Here is a 19,459-nt window from a genome sequence, read left to right on the forward strand (position 1 = left end):
CACAAAATTTGGAACTGTTCTTTCCTTATACTTGTCGGCACAGTCTGTTTTTTGTTTCTTTATTTAATCCTTGTTCCACTTTGTCTGTTCCTGCAATTAAGATTAAGGTAGCCAGACAGGGATTATGCCCGAGACATTTATCTTTAATATATAAAGGGACAGATTGTCATCAGCCTATTTAAAAGATATCATATCCTTGGGGCGCCTGGGTGGCTCAGTCAGTTAAGTGGCTTCCTTCAGCTCAGGTCATGATCTTGGAGTCCTGGGGTGGAGCCCCATGTCAGGCTCCCTGCTCAGTGGGAAGCCTGCTTCTCCCTCTCTCTCTGCCCACCCCCCCCCGACAACTTGTAGTCTCTGTCTCTCAAATAAATAAACAAAATTTTTATAAATAAATGAATAAATAAATAAAAATAATAAAAGATATCATATCCTAACTCCAACAAAATAAGCCTTTGGAAATTCCTAGCTTCTGCTATAGTTGTTTTTTCCTCTTTTCTCTTTAGCTAATGTATGACCCTAACAAAGGATCCCTCTAATTGGATGTTTGCTCAGTCAGTTAAAAAACAGAGTTAATAAGAAAAGCAAATCAGTTAACAAGCCCTTTTGTTTTTCTTAACAAGGCATATCTTAAAATCTAAATGTTAAATTACAGAACATTATTACAACAGCTCTTATTTGATGACATGTGTGGCTAAATGTTTAGGCCTCTTTGTGTTTGTGAAAGTTATTGCATTAAACAGTGCTGGACAAAATGAGTTGGTATATATTTTATTAAATATGCTATTGAGCAAGTGAGGTTTAAAAACAAGGAAAGGCTGCCCAGGCTGTTTTGTTTTGACATGGTGTGTGTGTGTTTTGTTTTGTTTTGTTTTGTTTTGTTTTGTTTTGTTTTGTTTTGTTGGGTGACTTACATAGTAAATTGTTCTAAAATTGCTCAACAGCAGGACTGCAGACTCTGAGAAGCTAGGGAAATCTTCGCTTCTTTTCTGAAGTAAGTCGGCAGAGAGCATTTGGTAGGAAGAAGATGATGAAAACAGTTGATGTTAGCATAAAGACAGGCTGCCTTTTATGCCTTCCTGAACTCTACAGAGAAGAATCCCAGCCTCATTAATGAGCAATGCAGGTTGCTGGTTAATTTGGGCTTGTGGGCAAAAAAAAGGGGAGAGCAGAAAGCCGGCAACAGGCTTGCACCGCTAACTAACCTAGTACAGTCTTTGGAGATGTTTAAGTGAGTAAAGCAATTAAAATCAACACACCTGGGCGGCTAGGAAAAAAATTCAGAATAATACTGAAAATGCACACGTCTAAGTAGTTGTTGTCTCTACACGAAGCCTGTGAAAGTGGCGGTTCAGCCAGGCATCGAGGTGTTTGTAAGCGCTGGTCTCTCACCGGGGCTCACATGGACTGAAAACAAACACATCCACACTGTCTGTGCACAGATGTGTACGCAGCTTCAAGTTTACCTGCCACACATAGACGAATAGCTCCTGCACTTTGGGGAACAGTATGTTTTGACACAGAAAAGAACGCATAGAGAACAATTGTTTTGCTTCGGTGTGGAGGTGAACTTTGATGGAACTTAGTAAAACACATGACATTTATTACTGTGATGAATGGCTCTCTGGGGAGTCATTTCCATGCCCTCCCAGCCGGAGTATAGGGCTGCAGTGACAGCACTGGGTAAGAAAGGGACGGAACAATAGGTTCTGTGAGTTCAAGAAGCTGAGGTTGCCCTCCCTGAGCGGGTGGTATGAGCATCAGTCCTAAGTGGCACATAATTCAGAGGGGAGCGATGGATTCTTGTGGAATGTGGAAATAACAAAGAGGGTAAAATGAAAGCAAATTATGAAAGTGCACTTGAATCACCCAAAGTGCTGAGGATTTTTTGTGTCAACAGATTCCACTATTGAAAAGCTGCAAGCTTGGTGAGTTCCCTGATCAAATCCAGGACCCACTATCCCAAGTAACCCAGCAATATTAATCCCAACCGGATGCCGCTGTGATTGGCCAACTGGAGCAACTGGAAAACAAGCATCCTTTCCACCCCTTAAAATAATTATTTATTCATTTGTTTGAATTAAAAAAAATTACAATACAGTTAAATCAGCATGTCTGGTTCATTTCAGCTCCTTCACTGTGCAACCCAGGGGCAGGGACCACTTCGGTTTCTCTGCCTTCCCTGAGTCCAAGGTGTAAAGGTATTTGCTGGACTGAACTGCACACCCCACATTATCCTTAGTTTTCTCGATCTTAACAGATTTTGCCTCCTTTCCCCTGGCCTTGAGCAGGAAGGTCTTGATTTTCTCACCTTTGCCAGTTGTGACCAGGAAGGGCACAGGGACGGAGTGAGGACTTGCACTGCCACGTAGATGCCCTTTTCCCCCATTTCCACTAGAGATTTTAAAAAATACTGAGGTTCTCCAAGCAAGAAAACTGACCTCAGCTCAAGTTAAACGAGACTCTTTCTCGCTGCTCACCTTGGCTATGTTCTTCCATTCATTTCATTGTCCGTTTATCTGAGAAGCTCCTGGCAGGATCTATGGACAGAGATGGTAGTTTATTTCACAAGTCAGAGGCCTGGCCACCATAGCTTAGAATCCCAGGAAGGGAACGACTTGGAAAAAAACTCTGCACTCGTTGTGAAAGGCCCACTTCTAACTTAGACTCTCAGCATCCTGACAGCAGGCGCCCCCCGGAGCCCCAAGAAGCCGACAGAAATGGTGTCGTGGTGTGGAAACAACCTGCCAGAAGTGCCTGGGCTCTGAGGGTCCATGATTGGCTTTGACAGTGGGTGGAGATGATCAAAAGCCCTTCAAAAATCAGCCTTGGAGGGAAGCTCCACAGCCTTTTGTCTCTTCCAACCCCGGGTTTCCCCACTGCCCCCTGCTAGCATAGAGAGACTGTCAGCACCCCGGCTCCTAGCTTAGACTGTTGATGGAGGGAAAAAAAAACAACACAAAAACCAAACACTGAATTTTGAATCTAAGTTCTATAAAAAAAAAATTAGGAAAGTTTTTATTCTAGGGGTGCCTGGGTGGCTCAGTCGTTAAGCATCTGCCTCCGGCTCAGGTCATGATCCCAGGGTTCTGGGATCGAGCCCCGAATCAGGCTCCCTGCTCAGCGGGAAGCCTGCTTCTCCCTCTCCCACTCCCCTTGCTGGTGTTCCCTCTCTCACTGTGTCTCTCTTTGTCCAATAAAAAAATTAAAAAAGAAAAAAGAAAAGTTTTTATTCTATATACTAACGGATCCTAAACCTGTCCATGATCAGAATCTCTCGATCATATGGGCTTTTCCAAAAATAACAGTTCCAGGGGCCCAACCCAGTAGAGTCTGGATCCGGGTCCTGGGGTCAAATTCAGCAATCTGTAATTTTAACGATCTCCTTGATGATCCTAACGATCGGCCAAATTTGAGACCCAGAGATTTAGTTATTTTTTTAAACCAAATATTTGTAAATGTTATCCCTAGAGATTCCATTAGAACATATGTTTGCATTTTCAATATTCTAATTCCAATACCCTACCAAGTCCCACTATCTCTTTCCACTGTCTTGGGATGGTTAATCTGTGTTTAAAATTATAGCAAATACGGCCCTGCAGAAAGGTTACATTTCACTACATTTTTACTGAAATCGCTGAGTAACTTAATAGATGAAAAAGGAATTCATAATTCTATTTTAATAACACCTCGGAATGTATCCTATTCTTTCACGGGGGTGTTGTGAAGTTTTCAAAATGGAACTTCTTTGAGTTCACTTGAATTTCTAAAGTCTGAAAACCACTGCTTTAGATTCAAGGCAAGAATTCAAGGCTTTTCCTCCACTGTCTTTGTCTCTTCTACCTACTTTCCCAGCCTCCGTCCATCTCCAAAGGCACTCCTGTGGCGGAGAAGCTCTCATGTGCATTTTTTTTCCACTGAGGTCTAGTCAGGAAAATAGATACCACACTAGGTATTTTAACTGAGAGAATTCGATATGGGAAATTTGCTGCAGATGTTGGAGGGCTCAAAAACAGCACAAAGGAACACTAAGATAACAGAGTTAGGTAGCAAGCTTTCTACTCTTAGGGAAGAGGTTAGAATTGCCAGCACTGGAAGTTGGGGAGGGCCACATAGAGGTGGGACCCAGGTCTCAGGGGGGGCACTGCCAAGCCACTGTTGGTATTCTGGGGCTTTGAGGAGAGGACTCTTGGATCTGGAGCTCTGACTCCCAAGGTGGCCATTACCTAGAGCCCTGCGACCTCATCTCAGACTGCAATGAGGCTCTGGGAGTGTGGAAAGAAGCTGAAGACAGCAACTAATTATTGCTGCCGAGTGAAAGGCCACTGGTAGGGTGATATCTAAAAGGAGCAAAGAGAAAGGAAGAAGGAAAAGCCCTCTCCCTTCCTCCTGCTCCCCAGTCTCTCTCAAGGGCACTCCAAAAGGAAGCCACATGACTAAAGAATAATGTGGTTTCAGGGTCTTGGCCTCTGCATCGCAAAGTGGAGTAGAGTAGGCAGGGTTTAGAGCTGGGGGATAGTATCGTAATCAAGCACAGCATCAGACACTCCTTTGAGTCAAGACAGCAGTGAAACTTGCATTGGCAGGAACAAGTTTAAAAGCTTTTGTTTGCAGGACTATGCTTTTTTGATGGTCAAATAATTTTCAGAAAAGTATAATCCATTCTTGAAGTGTCACAATGCCCATTAGCATATTAAAGTCACTGAAAAGTCCTGCAGTAAAGAAACCTGCTTTATTTTAACTATTTCTAAAGTGTATTTAGTGTGAATTCCTTATTTTTTCAGATATAATATTCCTCAGAACACAAAAACCATATTGTAAATGTTGTTCTTTAAAAAAAGGCACTCTTTAAGTCTAAACTGCTTTTTTATCTTTTAGTTTCTGAAGCTGGGGGAAAAAAACACATGCAAGTGAAATAGGAAGAAAAATAAAATTCTATCTGTAGGATTAGATCTAACTATTTCTCTTTTATGCTTCCTGATATCTGTAAAAGGAACATCCTCCTCTGCCCTTAAGCATACTGTTAGGAAAAGAACTCCTTGCTCAACCCCCAGAAGACTCACTAACTATGTACTTGTAACAAAAACCACCAGCTTCAACAAAATCTGAAGGAAACGGGGGAGTGTTGCATGAAACTGTAGGAATCATCTCAAGAGCCCTGGGTTACCGACTGCTCTTCAATACACAGGGTAGCTTGAAAATTACCCCATAGGGTAAAGAATGACTCTGTATTCAAGGAGATAAAAAGGAAGTTTATTACTTTTAGGATTATGGTTATTTCTACCCCTCCCATGCCTGCCTCAGGCTGGAAGAGGCATCTGACAGTAACCCCTGACACAGACTGAGCCTGAAACACAGAATACAGCATGGTAAACTTTGGGAGTGGGTCTGAGGCACCATGTGGCAGAAGGAGATGAGTGGGGACAAAAGTATGTATGCAAAGGTGGGTGCTGAGAGAAAAGGAACAAGCAGGATGGAGCCGGAGGGAGGGGAAGAGAAAGAGAAGTTGGGAAGGGAGGAGGAGGAGGAGGAGGGGAGGGGAAGGAGAAAGGAAGGGAGTGGGGGACGGAGAGAGGGTGGGAGAGAGGAAGGAAAGAATTAAAAATAACTGCCTGATGATTTTCCAGATTCCTTGGGGATTGGCTCTTAATTACCCCTATTTAACTAGAATGTTTCATTTTATAACACCACAATGTCCAACTAATATGAGTGTCTCCATCAAGTTATGCTAATCTGGCTTTTACCTTTGAGTTTGATTTTGTTCATGAAGACAGCTGATTCCTGTCTGGAAATCTGGAAATTTCTTAAGCAAAAGCAGTTTGAATTAATTTTATCTATTCCATTCCTTATCCCAAAAACAAGTCCCAAAAATTTCCAAGCAATGGATTGCGGATGTAAGTAGCCATAACATGACTTGAGCATACTTTCTTTCATCATGATGTGCTACCTACAGACCAGATATGATATTACATCATATTAAGATGAGATATTAAGGGGCGCCTAAGTGGCACAGCGGTTGGGCGTCTGCCTTCGGCTCAGGGCGTGATCCCGGTATTATGGGATCGAGCCCCACATCGGGCTCTTCCGCTATGAGCCTGCTTCTTCCTCTCCCACTCCCCCTGCTTGTGTTCCCTCTCTCGCTGGCTGTCTCTATCTCTGTCGAATAAATAAATAAAATCTTTAAAAAAAAAAGATAAGATATTAAGACCCAATTCTGGTCCTGAGAAACTTTTCTGTCCCATTCATTTGGAAGCTGATCAGTTGTGACAGAAGACTCTGATAGTTTGGTCTCCAACAGCAACATGACAAAGGACAGACGTTGCTAAGCCAGAGATGGGAGAAACCAAACCTACTCAAAAATGTATAGTTCTAGGGATTAAAATCTACTAGGGGCACCTGGCTGGCCCAGTTGGTAGAGCATGTGACTCTTGACCTTAGGGTTGTAAGTTTGAGTCCCATGTTGGGTATAGAGATTACTTAAATGTAACATCTTTTTTTAAAAAAAGAAAATAAAATCACCTATTCACATCCTAGCAGACACAGTCCCCTTCTGAAATTAGGTTTCTTTCACTGGATCTGGCTTTACTTCATAGCCAAAACAACATTTCTGAATATTGCCCCAAACCACAGTCCCTTTGAAGGTGACCTACAAAGGGTTGCTTCCCATCTTCCATTGGTATTCTCGAGCCTTAAGGAACACCACATCCTCCACCTCCTAAACTCACTGGCTTTGTCTTGTTTCTCTTTTATTTGGTTCTCACACTTTTGGAATTAGTCTACTTTCCAAACTTCGTTTCAGCTGGAATACAAATTTAAACTTCCCTTTGCTCACTGGCCTGCAGTAGAAGGCTAGCAGCTGTGCCCATTCCCGGTTAGGTTTGCTCATAGAGCCCCAGCATATGCAAGAAGGAATGTTCTGAAAATAACATGGAGTACTCTCTTGCCCATACGCAGAACTCTGGTCCTGGGTTATTTCATAAGTAAAACAGTCTGCGAAAGAACACACAAATTAACCCCTTTATAGGCCAGAAAAATTACTCTTAGTAAATATTTTAGTAGTGTTTGTTTCTTCTCTTTAATAGTTTTAAATTTTTTATAATCTATTTCTGAAATTCTTAGGCCTAAAAAGTTATTACTAATGATTCTGGATTGTTTCTTCATGTTTCTTGTAATTTAGAACTGTGAGTTCATGCTCGGTGGCACTTTATCTAGAGGGATCCCGTGCAGGGTTGAAACTATGTCTTTCTAGAGAAGACTTTTAATTACTTCTATTGAGGGCACCAGTATTGTTATCAGTCTGAGACTGCTTTTTATACTATATTGTTGGCGAATGTAGGCCTTTCAGAGAGTGTAAGTTCAAGCCTCAAATTTGAGTGTGGGAGCCTGAGGTTTTCAGGGTTTTTTTCAGATTCTCAGGATTTTCCTTCCCTTCCCCCTTCCCCATTAGATCAGGCTAAACAAGAGTTTCCTTTAAAGCTCCCTTTGGGAGGGTTTATATATTTTCAGTTCTCTTTCACAGATGTATAGTCATTCAAGGGTTATTTATTTTAGGGTCTTTAATCCAAATTTCTGCCCTTCATGGACCCAAAAATGTGTCTTCTGTGCTTTCATAGACATTAAAACTCGAACCCATTATTAACAAGACTGGCAAAAAAATAAATCCAGAACAGTCAAAAGAAGTCACTTCTGAAAACGGACTTGCTTGGTAACCACTTTTGATTCCTTATAGACTTACATTGAAAATATCTTCTTAGGCAAAGTGAAAAGATTTGTGCAATTATCTGCTGACCTCCATCAACAGAAATAATCTGTATGAAGAGGGCAGCACCCCTTTCTGTATACCTCTCACAAACATCGTTCATAAGTTTTCTGGTACTCTGCAAAACAAAACAGATAGAATGAATGCTTCCTTATGAGAAGGGTTCTTTGGAATCAGTTTTGAGAAAGAAAGAGAGAAAGAGAGAGTGAAAGAAAGAAGGAAGGAAGAAAGGAGAAAGGAAGGAAGGAAGGAAGGAAGGAAGGAAGGAAGGAAGGAAGGATGGAAAGGAAGACAGATTCCTATTCTCAAAGAAATCTACCCTCTTCCTGGGGAAATTGGGATTTAGACCTTAAATCTAAGATTTAAAACTCTATTTCTAGTTTTTCTTTGGCTTGACTTAAATGGAAATCTTTGAGTGGGAAAATTATAAGACCATGCCTTTGTAACATTAAAATTAATTTTCAAATTGATCAATTTAATCAAACTCAACCATCCATTAAAAGTATATATACTGAGTAATGGTAATCAGAAAGATTATTTAGAAAAGAGTTATTTTGAAAAATTGCCTAGGGTAATGCAATTTTCATATGCTGGATAGAATATTCATAAGTCCTTATGATTTTTGAAAACAATTAACAATGCAATTTCTGTATAATTTTACAGATCTTCTTAGGAATGGTATTACTTAGCCTTTCTTGGGCATCTATTTTACTGATTACCAATACGGAGAGTATTTGGATCTAGCCTAAATTCTTCCTTCTGCAAATCAAACATATTTCCTCTTGCTCTATTCTTAATGGAGACCAGATTCTTACATAATAACCCTTCATCTTCTTGAAGACTCACCCTCTCAGCCATGCATTCCACTGCATTGTCTTAGTTACCCAGCCTCCGTGGAGGATATCCTGATGGGAAAAGTTCAAGATCAAACGAGATGTCCCTCTTCATGAAATAGCAAACACAATTTTCTCCTTTCTAGTTTTATTAACAGTGAGAATTTTTCTTCAAATAACACTCTAAGGCCAAACGTGCCACAGAAAATATATCACTTTTAAATCCCATAGCGGCTTGAAAAAATTACTATAGTAAACATTTTCCAAGTAACGCCGTTTGTAGAAGAATTACAGTCTGAGTTTTTCTGTCATCAGAATGTGGCTGATTCTCCAATGACTCTGTTTGCTCTACAAACACAATGATTCAGACTGTTCCTGGCACAAATTATATTGTCGAAGGGTAAACTTTGATTCTGTATCTCTCTTTAACTCTATTTTCAAAGTGAAATAAAAGCCGGTGTTCATCAATTCAAAAATCAGTCAGTCTGGATAATCAAATTCTATGCCCTTCATTCACCATCTACTTATATCCCCTCTCTTTCCCAGTTCTACCCCAAACACATACATAAATATAAAGCCTTTTATTCTCAATCACTGATTCTGACGTCTGACATATTCTATGTACTTATACATTTCCCCCTATAGACACTCTCTCTATAGGTCTATTAATCCCAGAAAGTAATCATGTATTTATAAGATCATTACAAAGAACAGAAGGCAAAACCATTACTAGTAAGTCCACAATTGCTATTTAAGTACTTCTCGTAACCCAAGATTTCCGTGAGGTGCTTTATATAAGTTACCATGTTTCATTCTGTTATGAGTTGAATTGTCTTCCTTCCAAAAAGATATGTTGGAATCCTAACTCCTAGGACCTCAAAGTGTGATCTTATTTGAACATAGGGTCTTTACGGGGTAACTGGGTTAAAGTGAGGTCATTAGGATGGGTCCTAATCCATTATGACTAGTATACTTATAAAAGGGGGAAATTTGGACACAGAGACACACATATGGGGAGAACACCATGTGAATATATAAAGTCAGACATCTACAATCTAAGGAGCAAGTCCTGGGACAGATCCTTTCTTCGGAGCCCTCAGAAGGAATCAACCTTGCCAACACCTCAATTTCAAAGTTCCAGCCTCCAGAACTGTGAGAGAGTAAGTTTCTGTCGTTTAAGCCACCCAGTTTGTGGTGCTTTGTTACAGCAACCCTAGAAAACTAAGGCACAACCCTACAAGTTGAGTCTTAGTCTCTTTTTTGTAAATAAGGAGACTGAGACTAGGAAGATGAGAGACCTTCCCCAGAGTCACACTGGTGGTAAGAGCTGGGCTGTCATTTAACACAGATCTGCTTTGCTTGAAAGCCTGGGTGCTTTCCACTATATCATACTGTCTCCAAACTTAAGTTGTTAGCTATTTTTTTTCATCTATCATCTATCTATCATCTATCTATCTATATCTATCTATCTATCTATCTATCTATCTATCATCTATCTATCATCTATCTATCTATCTATCTATCTATCTATCTATCTATCATCTATCATCTATCTGTCTAAGAAAGCACCTACAAACACACACATTGTACATAGGCTTACAGACTATACCTAAAATTGTATAGTCAAGGTATTTCTACATTGTTTTTTCTGAGGAGAACTTGTTGAAGACTGCTTCACCACGTTTCGGGAGTTACCACAGAAAGCTCAAGGTGTAGTAGGACCATTGCTTTGGTCTGGGAAAGGCAAGGTTATTCACTGGTGCCAAGGGTATCAGTCACCTTGCTCTGGACATCAAGAGGCAACTGAAAAGACATGAGTGGGAGGGCATCAGGATGGTGGGAGACTTTGTCCTTTCCTGACTGGTTGACGTTGGATATGGGGAACGGAAGGAAATCTTTGATTAATTTTCCTGAGAGAGAATCCCAGTTCACGTTGGGAGGGAGGCAATAAGATACCCAGAGAGCAGGTGCTTAAAAAACAGACAAAGATCTGAGAGGAAAGAAGAATTTTCCAACTTTTAACAGCTCCTCCAGCCAAAGTCTGGACCAATGGCCAGCTATGCCAAGAAAGGAGCTATTGCCTACAGAGAAGTGGATTGTTACTCCTTGAAGATGTCTGGCCAAGGAGGCAAATGAGGACTGAAATTCAGCCTGCATTCCCCCTACCAAGCTGCATGCCATGGAAGTGTCAGCAAAAGGAGCATCTTTTTCTGATTTGCGCAAAGGTGCTGCAAATGGTAACTGTGGCCCAAGAAATCATTAACTCAAGATCAGTGCATTTGCATCAGGCCCCCGGATCACTCCTCTGTTCTGGGGAATAGAACAGAGCTTGCTGGTTATTGTAGAATCAGAAAATAGTGCTTTATAAACATAATAGTGTTATGCTTTTGAGATTTTCTTTATTTGTTGTTGTTGTTGTTGTTGTTGTTGTTGCTATTGTTGGAAAGTTCCCTTTTTTCAGCTAAAGAAGTAAAGAAATGCAATTCTTACTTTTGCTTTTTTCAAATTGGGACCAAAGTTTCAAGAAAAAAGCACACCAGGAGGGCTGCGTGAGCTGCCAGACAGCAGACAGGTAGAAATATGTAGGAGTGAAGTGTTAGGGCTTCCCAGCTGGTTAGACCTACGTATGAGGCCCAGCTCTGCTGTGCAGATTGGGCCAATTAACTTCCTAAGTCTCATTTTCTTCACTGGAAAATGAGTTTGTTCATTCATCCAACATATACTTTCTAGGTGGCTACTATGTGCCTGGTATTGTTTTAATATTCCCAGGGCAAGGTCCATATTCTCATGGAGAGTAAATCCTAGATTGGGTGGGAGAAAAGGGAAAAGACAGACAGGAAGCTAAAATATATGTATAAATTAATAGACAAAATTCCTCCCCTCACAAATATATCAATATACATTTCTCTTTTGCATTTCTTGGTATCCTATCAGGCTGAGCCATTTATCTACCAAGGAGTGGGGGAGGGGATACAGTAATGTAGCAGAAAAGCAAAATGATTTAAAGAGTATTTAGTTGCTGACATCCCAAAAGGATCTCTAAATCTACAGCAGGATAGTAATCCGTGAAATTAGGGTGTTTTGAGCAAACCCACGCAGGAAGACTGACAAGATTATGGAGTTTTAAGAATATCTGAAGTAATGGGAAGGAGGATATGAGGTGGAGGAAGCAGAAAGTCCAAGGGAGAACGGGGAGGAGAAGAGAAAGTCAGACACCAGTGTTTTGTTCTCTGCCCTCATTTCCTTGGGCAGAACCTCAAGCACGTGGACGGGAGCGGAGAAGCTGGAGGACGTCCGGTTTCGTGGCTCACTTCCACGGAGGCCGCCCAGGAAGGCTCCCGGATAGGGTTGCCAGATAAACTATAGAGAGTCCAATTAAACTGGAATTCAAACAAACAATGAATAATCTTTTAATGTAAGTACCCCCCACCCCAGCAATATTTGGGACATACTTCCACTGATTTTTTTCCCCCATTGTTCAAATTTAACTGGGTTTTCTGTATTTTTATTTGCTAGCTCTGGCAACTCTACTGGGGAGAACTTTTAGTTTGGGGCTGCAGCCCCCAGTGGCATGGAAGTGATGGCATAGAAGTGGTAGCAAGCAGTCTTGATAGCTAGACCTAAGGAAATACTCTTTTTTTTTTAAGATTTTATTTATTTATTTGAGAGAGAGCACAAGCGGGGGGGGGCATGGAGAGGGAGAAGCAGACTCCCCACTGAGCAGAGAGCCCAACGTGGGGCTCAATCCCAGGACCCTGGGATGATCTGAGCGGAAGTCAGACGCTTCACCGACTGAGCCACCCAAAGCCCCCTAAGAAGTATTCTTGTTCCACACGTAAAGTTCTCGGACTGACCCTGAACATAGTAGTCTCTCAATAAATCCTTAATTAATTAATTAATTAATTAATTGGGACGCAATCAGTTTTGCCTTCTGGCTATTACCACATCTAACCAGAAGATGACTATTATACCATATGAAACTACCAGTGATTATAAATCATATTTAAAAAAAATTATTGTGAGAATTAATACCCACTCTACATGCAGATGTGCTTTATTATTCCAGTCTCACAAGGCATATGAAAACCCACAGCTGTTGATAATGCTTTTGATTTGCCAGATCCTGTAACAGTCCACTAACTTTGCCCTGAACATGGCATTTGTACCACATTAAAGTTTGGCAAGCTTAATCTTTGCTAACCACTGGCAAATGTGAACATGCTATAAAATATAAAAATATATTTCAGCCAAAGCCATTATCAGGTATATATTTGTTTGGATTTGACTAAGAACCTCTAATTTGCTCATGTGTACTTGGCATCTTTACATACTTTGTGGTGATTATGCTTGCAATGAATATATTACATGCCTAACAGTCAACTAAAGCTCTGAGTACAGTGGAGGAGGAAGGGGGAGAGAAGAGGAAGAAAGACCTATTTCACTTCTGTTGGAGTGAGAATGAGCCTCCATAAACTCTTAGAGAAAACTCTTCCAATGGCCACTCCGGCCCATCCTCCCACCTGACCCACCCCACACTAAAATATTTTTGAGTAGTCTGTGTATTCTCTTTCATAGGATCATGTAAGACAATCTGCCTTTGCATAACCTGGCCACAAGCCTCAGGATAAAACTACGTTATCTGGCTATTAACCAACACAAAACTCAAGAAAAAAATCGTCTCTAATATTTCAACACAAGGGGGTTCTTCAGTCTGGAAATCCACACCACCCCCAGAGGCAGAACAGGTGCAGGTGGGGTACGATCTCGAGATCATTGCTCTGTTTTGTTCATCAACTCATTTAGGCAAAGACAGTCAGGGCAACATCACAATCCCCAAAGGACATCACAGAGAAATTTTCATTAAACCCCCATTTATTCATGTTCCCCAAATTTTAATCATCAAGTTTAATCACCTTCAAATATGGCATCTCATATTTATCTCATGTCATGTTGTAAAGTAGGAAAGGTGGGAATTACGTCGTTGTTATTTTCATTGCGCAGAATCTAAAGGAAAGGAAACGTTTCACAGCAGGACCAGAATTAACATCCAGTTAATTCAGCTTTCTATCCATGCCTACCTTTCAGTATCTCAGTGAACCACACTCTGCATATTTTCCAGTGCCCAGTAAGTGGACACATGTAACGAAAGGGGAACACCAAACATAAATGTACCCACATCCTGGGTTTAAACTGGATTTAGTTCTATCAAGGAAATACACGAAGTCAACCCTCTCAAACAAACCAAAGCAAAGCAAAGAAACAGATCTTTTCCTACAAGTCATTTACTCATTCATATATTCAGTACTGAGTTTCTACTAAATTCTAGGTGCTATCTTTGACATTGTTTACTTCAGAGAGTGAGTGAGATAACATATCAAAACTATCACAAGACCTGATGTGTGGGAGGTAACCAGTAACCTTAAATTCCCTTCCTTCTCAAATTCTTATCTTTGCATTAATCAATCAATCAAAACCAATATGCAATTTCATTTCTTTAAACCCTCCCTCTGTGCAGTTATATACTTTGACATTTAGGCATGAGCTATTAAGCCAGGGAAATTAAAACACACAGGCAGAATCATGGCTTGTGATCTTTGGCTTGCCTTTTTGTGTTGTAAAAGAGGAGAGGAAAAGTCAGGCAAGTGTTCTGGTATCTGTAAACACACACACACATACACACTTTTGGGAGGCTGTGTTCTTAATCTAGGCAATAGCTTTATAATTGAAAGTAAGCATTTACTATCTTCTCTGGTTTTTTGACCGAATGTAACTTTTATTTACAAACCATTTAAACAAATAAACATAACCTTGAAGCCAACACTTTCTGTCCCATCTTGCATCCTTTTCTCTCTCTCTTTTTTTAAAGATTTATGTAGAAGCCAAATCATGGAAGGAGCCAAGATGCCCTTCAACAGATGACTGGATTAAGAAGCTGTGGTCCATATATACAATGGGAATATTACTCTGCTATCAGAAAGAACGAATTCTCAACATTTGCTGCAACATGGACGGCACTGGAGGAGATAATGCTAAGTGAAATAAGTCAAGCAGAGAAAGACAATTACCATATGATTTCTCTCATCTATGGAACATAAGAACTAGGATGATCGGTAGGGGAAGAAAGGGATAAAGAAAAGGGGGGTAATCAGAAGGGGGAATGAAACATGAGAGACTATGGACTATGAGAAACAAACTGAAGACTTCAGAGGGGAGGGGGTGGGGGAAGGGGATAGACTGGTGATGGGTAGTAAGGAGGGCACGTATTGCATGGTGCACTGGGTGTTATACGCAACTAATGAAGCATCAAACTTTACATCGGAATCTGGGGATGTACTGTATGGTGATTAACATAATATAATAAAATTAAATTTAAAAAAATAAAGATTTATGTAGAGAGAGAGAATGAGAGCGAGAGTGCATACCTATGGGGGGAGGGTCAGAGGGAGAGAATCTTCAAGCAGACTCCCCGCTGCCAACTGGGGAGCCCATCTCCGGGCTTGATTCCACAGACCGGTGAGATCATGACCTAAGCCCAACCAAGAATCCAACACTCAACTAACTGAGCCACTCAGGTGCCCCTTGCATCCTATTTTCTCTTTCTATTTGCTCCCACCTCTCCCTGCAATCCCACGCTTGGCTCCTAAGACTAGTTCATATATGGAGGCAAAACCAATCTGAGGTATCATCAGTCTTTACCTTTCAGTAGTTTTCATGATATATGCCAATTGCCACCACTATCGATCATGTAGCAATCCGCACTCATTCCTGAGACATCCAGAGTGAACAGATCCTTGTATAAACACAGATGTAAAAGTCGTTGCAGGTCTAACAAGATTGTTAAGAACTCATGCCTGACCTCTACTGGTCATCTTATTAAAACACAGCATCTACCATTCTTTCAGAAGCACTTTCACATCATTTTCATTCACTCATTTAACAAATACTTTTCAGCACCTACTATGTACCAGGCACTAAGGAATGACAGTAAACAAAACAGATTTAAAAAAAGCCCTCCCTCCTAAAATTCAGCTGGGGAGACATCTAAACTATACTCATAAATAAATTAATTGCAGAGTATTTTGGAAGGTAAATAAAAGCATTTTTATGAGTGCTTTTAAAAAGAGAAAAGATAAATCAAGGTACAGGGAATCAGATGTACTGCGAAGGCAGAGCCAGAGAAGCGATTTGCAGATTAAATCAGATGCTCAGCGTAAGCATCAGTTAGAGAGTAGAATTAAGCAGATTTGAAGGAGGTGAGAACCTCAGCAAATGAGTTAAATGAAACATCACCCCAGGAGCAGCGTTCTTTCTCACAGAGTTTCCAGAGAGATTTTGAAGTCAGTCAGACTTGTGTTCAAAGCCTGTATTGACAAGCTTTTGCTGCAGCAACCAAATTCTCAGTGGCTTACAAAACAAACTTTTTTTTTTTCACTCACATTTTATGAGGGCCGCAGGCTAACTGTGGGTCAGCCTTGACTCTGACAAGTCGGCTCATCTGGCTTCAGCTCAGCTCCATGTGTCATCTCATTCCAGGAGCCACAGTGGAAGAAACAGACACTCTCTAAGGCATGTTGTTCTCATGGAGGAGGTCAGGCTGAAGTACACCGAATCAAACCACAAAATTTAAAACTTCTGTTCCCATGTGGCAGATATCAAGTCCATTCACATTCCATTGACCAAAGGAAGTCGAATTGGTCAAGCCCCAGATCAATACGGGCAGGGGAGTATCTGTCTGGCTTGTACATAGAAGTATGGCAAGGGCGAGAGGGAATGAATAATTGTGAACAAATAATACAATATAGCTTTAATGAGTTCCTCGATGTCTCTGAATTGTACCTTGTCCATATGTGAAACAGAAATAAGAACAGACTCCTTTTAAAGAATAAATGAGATATTTGTAAGTGTATTTATTGTAATAACTGGATTATAATAAGGGATCAATTATTATGTTTTTGTCTTCTTCCAAAGGTGGCATCATCACTCTGGCCCTATTCCATTGGAGGCTGAAGAGGCTACGAGGATGTGTTAGAAAGTTGAGTAGCACGGAATTCAAGAAATCTGGATTCAGTTCTTCCTCTAAATCCTGAATAAATTACTATTCAATAAAATGAGCCAGCTGTCTAAATGATCTCTAAGTTTCCTTTCCAGTGTTAAAGATCTGCAATATGAAGTATGTACAGCAGGTGGTTTTTCTCTAGAGCCACTCTTTAGTTTTAACACAAGGTGGCGCTAGACAACAACTTAAAGAACACAAAGGCGCTTTTTTTGTGGTGAAGACTGGAGAGTTCTAGACTATTATTCTTTTCTTCTTATAGATTGTTATAAAACAGAACTCTTGTTATAAAACAGCCTCAGAAAGCATCATTTTGAGGAAACGGTATCCCAAAACAAAATGAACACTCTAGTCCTAGGACCTTGTACTTTGGGAGAGGACCCCAGGAACCTAATGACTGCCCCAGGCAATTTCTAGGTTTCGACTTGGGAATTTGGCAGCTTCTTTCTTTTTTAGCGGAAGGATGGGATACTCTGAGCTGTGATTTAGGATGACACATCTAGTAGCCATGTTATGGGAGCAAGGAGTGTCTGTCAAAGGGGAGAATTATTTAGGAGACTCATCACAGACTGGAATCCACATAGAAGGATCTGAAATAGAGTAGTAGGAGTGAGCATAGACATGGTAAGATGCTGCAATGCAGGAATCTTTAGAACTTGGCAACTATTTAAATAAAGAAGTGCTGGGGTGGCTCAGTCGGTTTAGCATCTGCCTTTGGCTCAGGTCGTGATCCCGGGGTCCTGGGATGGAACCCCACATTGCATCGGGCTCCCAGCTCAGTGGGAGGCTGGCTTCTCCCTCTCCCTGGCCCCAGCTCATGTTCTGACTATCTCTCTCTTTCTCTCAAATAAATAAAAAAAATAAAACCTTAAAAAAAATAAAGAAATAAAGAAGATTCAAGTAGGATAAGTCTTTTTGAAAGATGACTATTAGAAAACTAGGTAAATGTTAGGGTCACAGACAGAAAGTGGCAGAATGAGTTTGAGTTGTCAGTCTTACTGTAATTCCTGTACTTCTAATAAACAGAGAAGAGACCATGAGTGTTTCTGCCTCGTAAGTACTGAGGCCACCACCGGTGTACAAATACTGGTCCTAAAAGGGCCAGACTTGCCTGCTGTGGAAAGCATTGAAATGCTCCAACATGACAACTGGCTTTTTCTTTAAAAAAGTTGTTTTTTGGGGCGCCTGGGTAGCGCAGTCGTTAAGCGTCTGCCTTCGGCTCAGGGCGTGATCCCGGCGTTCCGGGATCAAGTCCCACATGGGGCTCTTCAGCTGGGAGCCTGCTTCTTCCTCTACCTCTCCCCTGCTGTGTTCCCTCTCTCGCTGGCTGTCTCTCTGTCACATAAATAAATAAAATCTTTAAAAAAAAAATAAAATAAAAAAAAAATAAAAAAGTTGTTTTTTTCACATTTTATTGGTGGTTATTTAAAATCTTGAGGGATTTCTCTATTGATAATGGGGAAAGTTATGCATGGAAGGCAGGGGGTATATGGAAAATCTCTGCACCTTTTGCTCAATTTTGCTGTGAACTTAAAAATGCTCTACAAAATAATATCTATTTTTTAAAATCCTAGAGGATTCTGGAAAGATGGTGGATTGGAAGCACTAACCATCTGTCTCCTTTACTAGACAACAATTGCACTGGTGAAATTAGTCTTATGTAACTATTTGGAACTCTGGACAGTTTACTGAAAGCTTTTAATGTCTGAGGGAAGACTTGGACAGTTAATTTTGGTCTCAATTGTGGGTCTTAGCACAGTAGCAGCTACCCATTCCCCACCCCCAGCCATGAGGCAGGCAGCTGTGCACATGCTCCTGAGGCAGCTGGCATACAGCTTGCAGGAGCTAGGGTAGGCTAAAAGGGCCCTATCCTCCCTATCAGGGATCTGTGCTCTGATCACTGATTGCTGCTTCTGATCACAGAGGTGCAGACAAAGAGGCAGGCAGCCATTGTTGTTGCACCTCCCCCCATTAAGCAAATCTCTCCCCGTCTGGGTGAAATGACATCCAGGAGATTTAAAAGGTTAGCACCCTTCCTATACCCCTTTCATTTTCCTTTTCCCCTTCTTAGTAGTCAGACATTAAAGACCAGAACATTAAAAAGCAACTGTATATATAGGGAAAATCAGAAAGTAACCAGGCACCCAGGGAAAGGCTTAGAAAAGACCTAAGAAGACCTTAAATTTATACCTTGACCCGGAGACTGCCTACGCAATCAAAAACAAAAACAATAAACAAATACAATAAAAACAACAATAGCAACAACAAAAACAGTAAACCCTGGGAAAGGAGGAGAATCTGATTTCCAGAGTTACCACATTATTAGAGTCAAATGTTCAATTTTCAACAACAACAAAAAATCACAAGGCAAACAAAGAAACAGGCAAGTATGGCCTATTCAAAGAAAAGAAATAGATCTTTAGAAACTGACCCTAAAAAAGACCCAATAGCAGAAATACTAGACATAAACTTTAAAATAGCTATCTTAAATATGCTCCAAGAATTAAAGGAAGATGTGAGAAAGTTGAGAAAACAATGTAGAAACAAATTGGAAATAGCAATGAAGAAATAGGAAACTTAAAAAAAAAAAAGAAACAAAAAGAAATTCTAGAACTGAAAAGTTCAATAAATGAAATATAAAAATTCACTAGAGGAATTCAAAGGCAGATTTAAACAGGAGGAAGAAAGAATCAGTGAATTTGAAGAAAGGAAAATTGAAATGATTGAATCTGAGAAACAGAAAGAAAAAGATTGAAGAAAAACAAACAGAACTTAAGGGGCCTGTGGGACACTATCAAGTAGACTGACATACACATT

At 40.6% G+C, this 19,459-nt stretch overlaps 1 protein-coding gene and 1 long non-coding RNA gene across 2 annotated transcripts in view; both read right to left on the minus strand.

The window, feature by feature from the left end:
* Positions 1–814: 814 nt before the first annotated feature.
* Positions 815–3,863, minus strand: LOC117802463 (60S ribosomal protein L38-like). Its single transcript, XM_034661725.1, has 2 exons — positions 3,845–3,863; positions 815–2,443 (listed from the first exon to the last, which is right to left on the minus strand). The coding sequence occupies exons 1-2, from the start codon at positions 3,861–3,863 to the stop codon at positions 2,118–2,120; spliced, it is 345 nt and encodes a 114-aa protein (XP_034517616.1). The 3' UTR covers positions 815–2,117.
* A 2,360-nt stretch (positions 3,864–6,223) lies between these two features.
* Positions 6,224–19,459, minus strand: part of LOC117802403 — a 64,641-nt gene continuing 51,405 nt past the window's right edge. Inside the window, exons 4-5 of the long non-coding RNA XR_004625784.1 lie at positions 8,603–8,661; positions 6,224–7,874 (exon numbers count right to left, since the gene is read on the minus strand). This is a non-coding gene — a long non-coding RNA (uncharacterized LOC117802403). The remainder of the gene's footprint in view (positions 7,875–8,602; positions 8,662–19,459) is intronic.

Source organism: Ailuropoda melanoleuca, chromosome 5 (genome assembly GCF_002007445.2).
Source record: "Ailuropoda melanoleuca isolate Jingjing chromosome 5, ASM200744v2, whole genome shotgun sequence".
In the NCBI taxonomy this organism is placed as follows: Eukaryota; Metazoa; Chordata; class Mammalia; order Carnivora; family Ursidae; genus Ailuropoda; species Ailuropoda melanoleuca.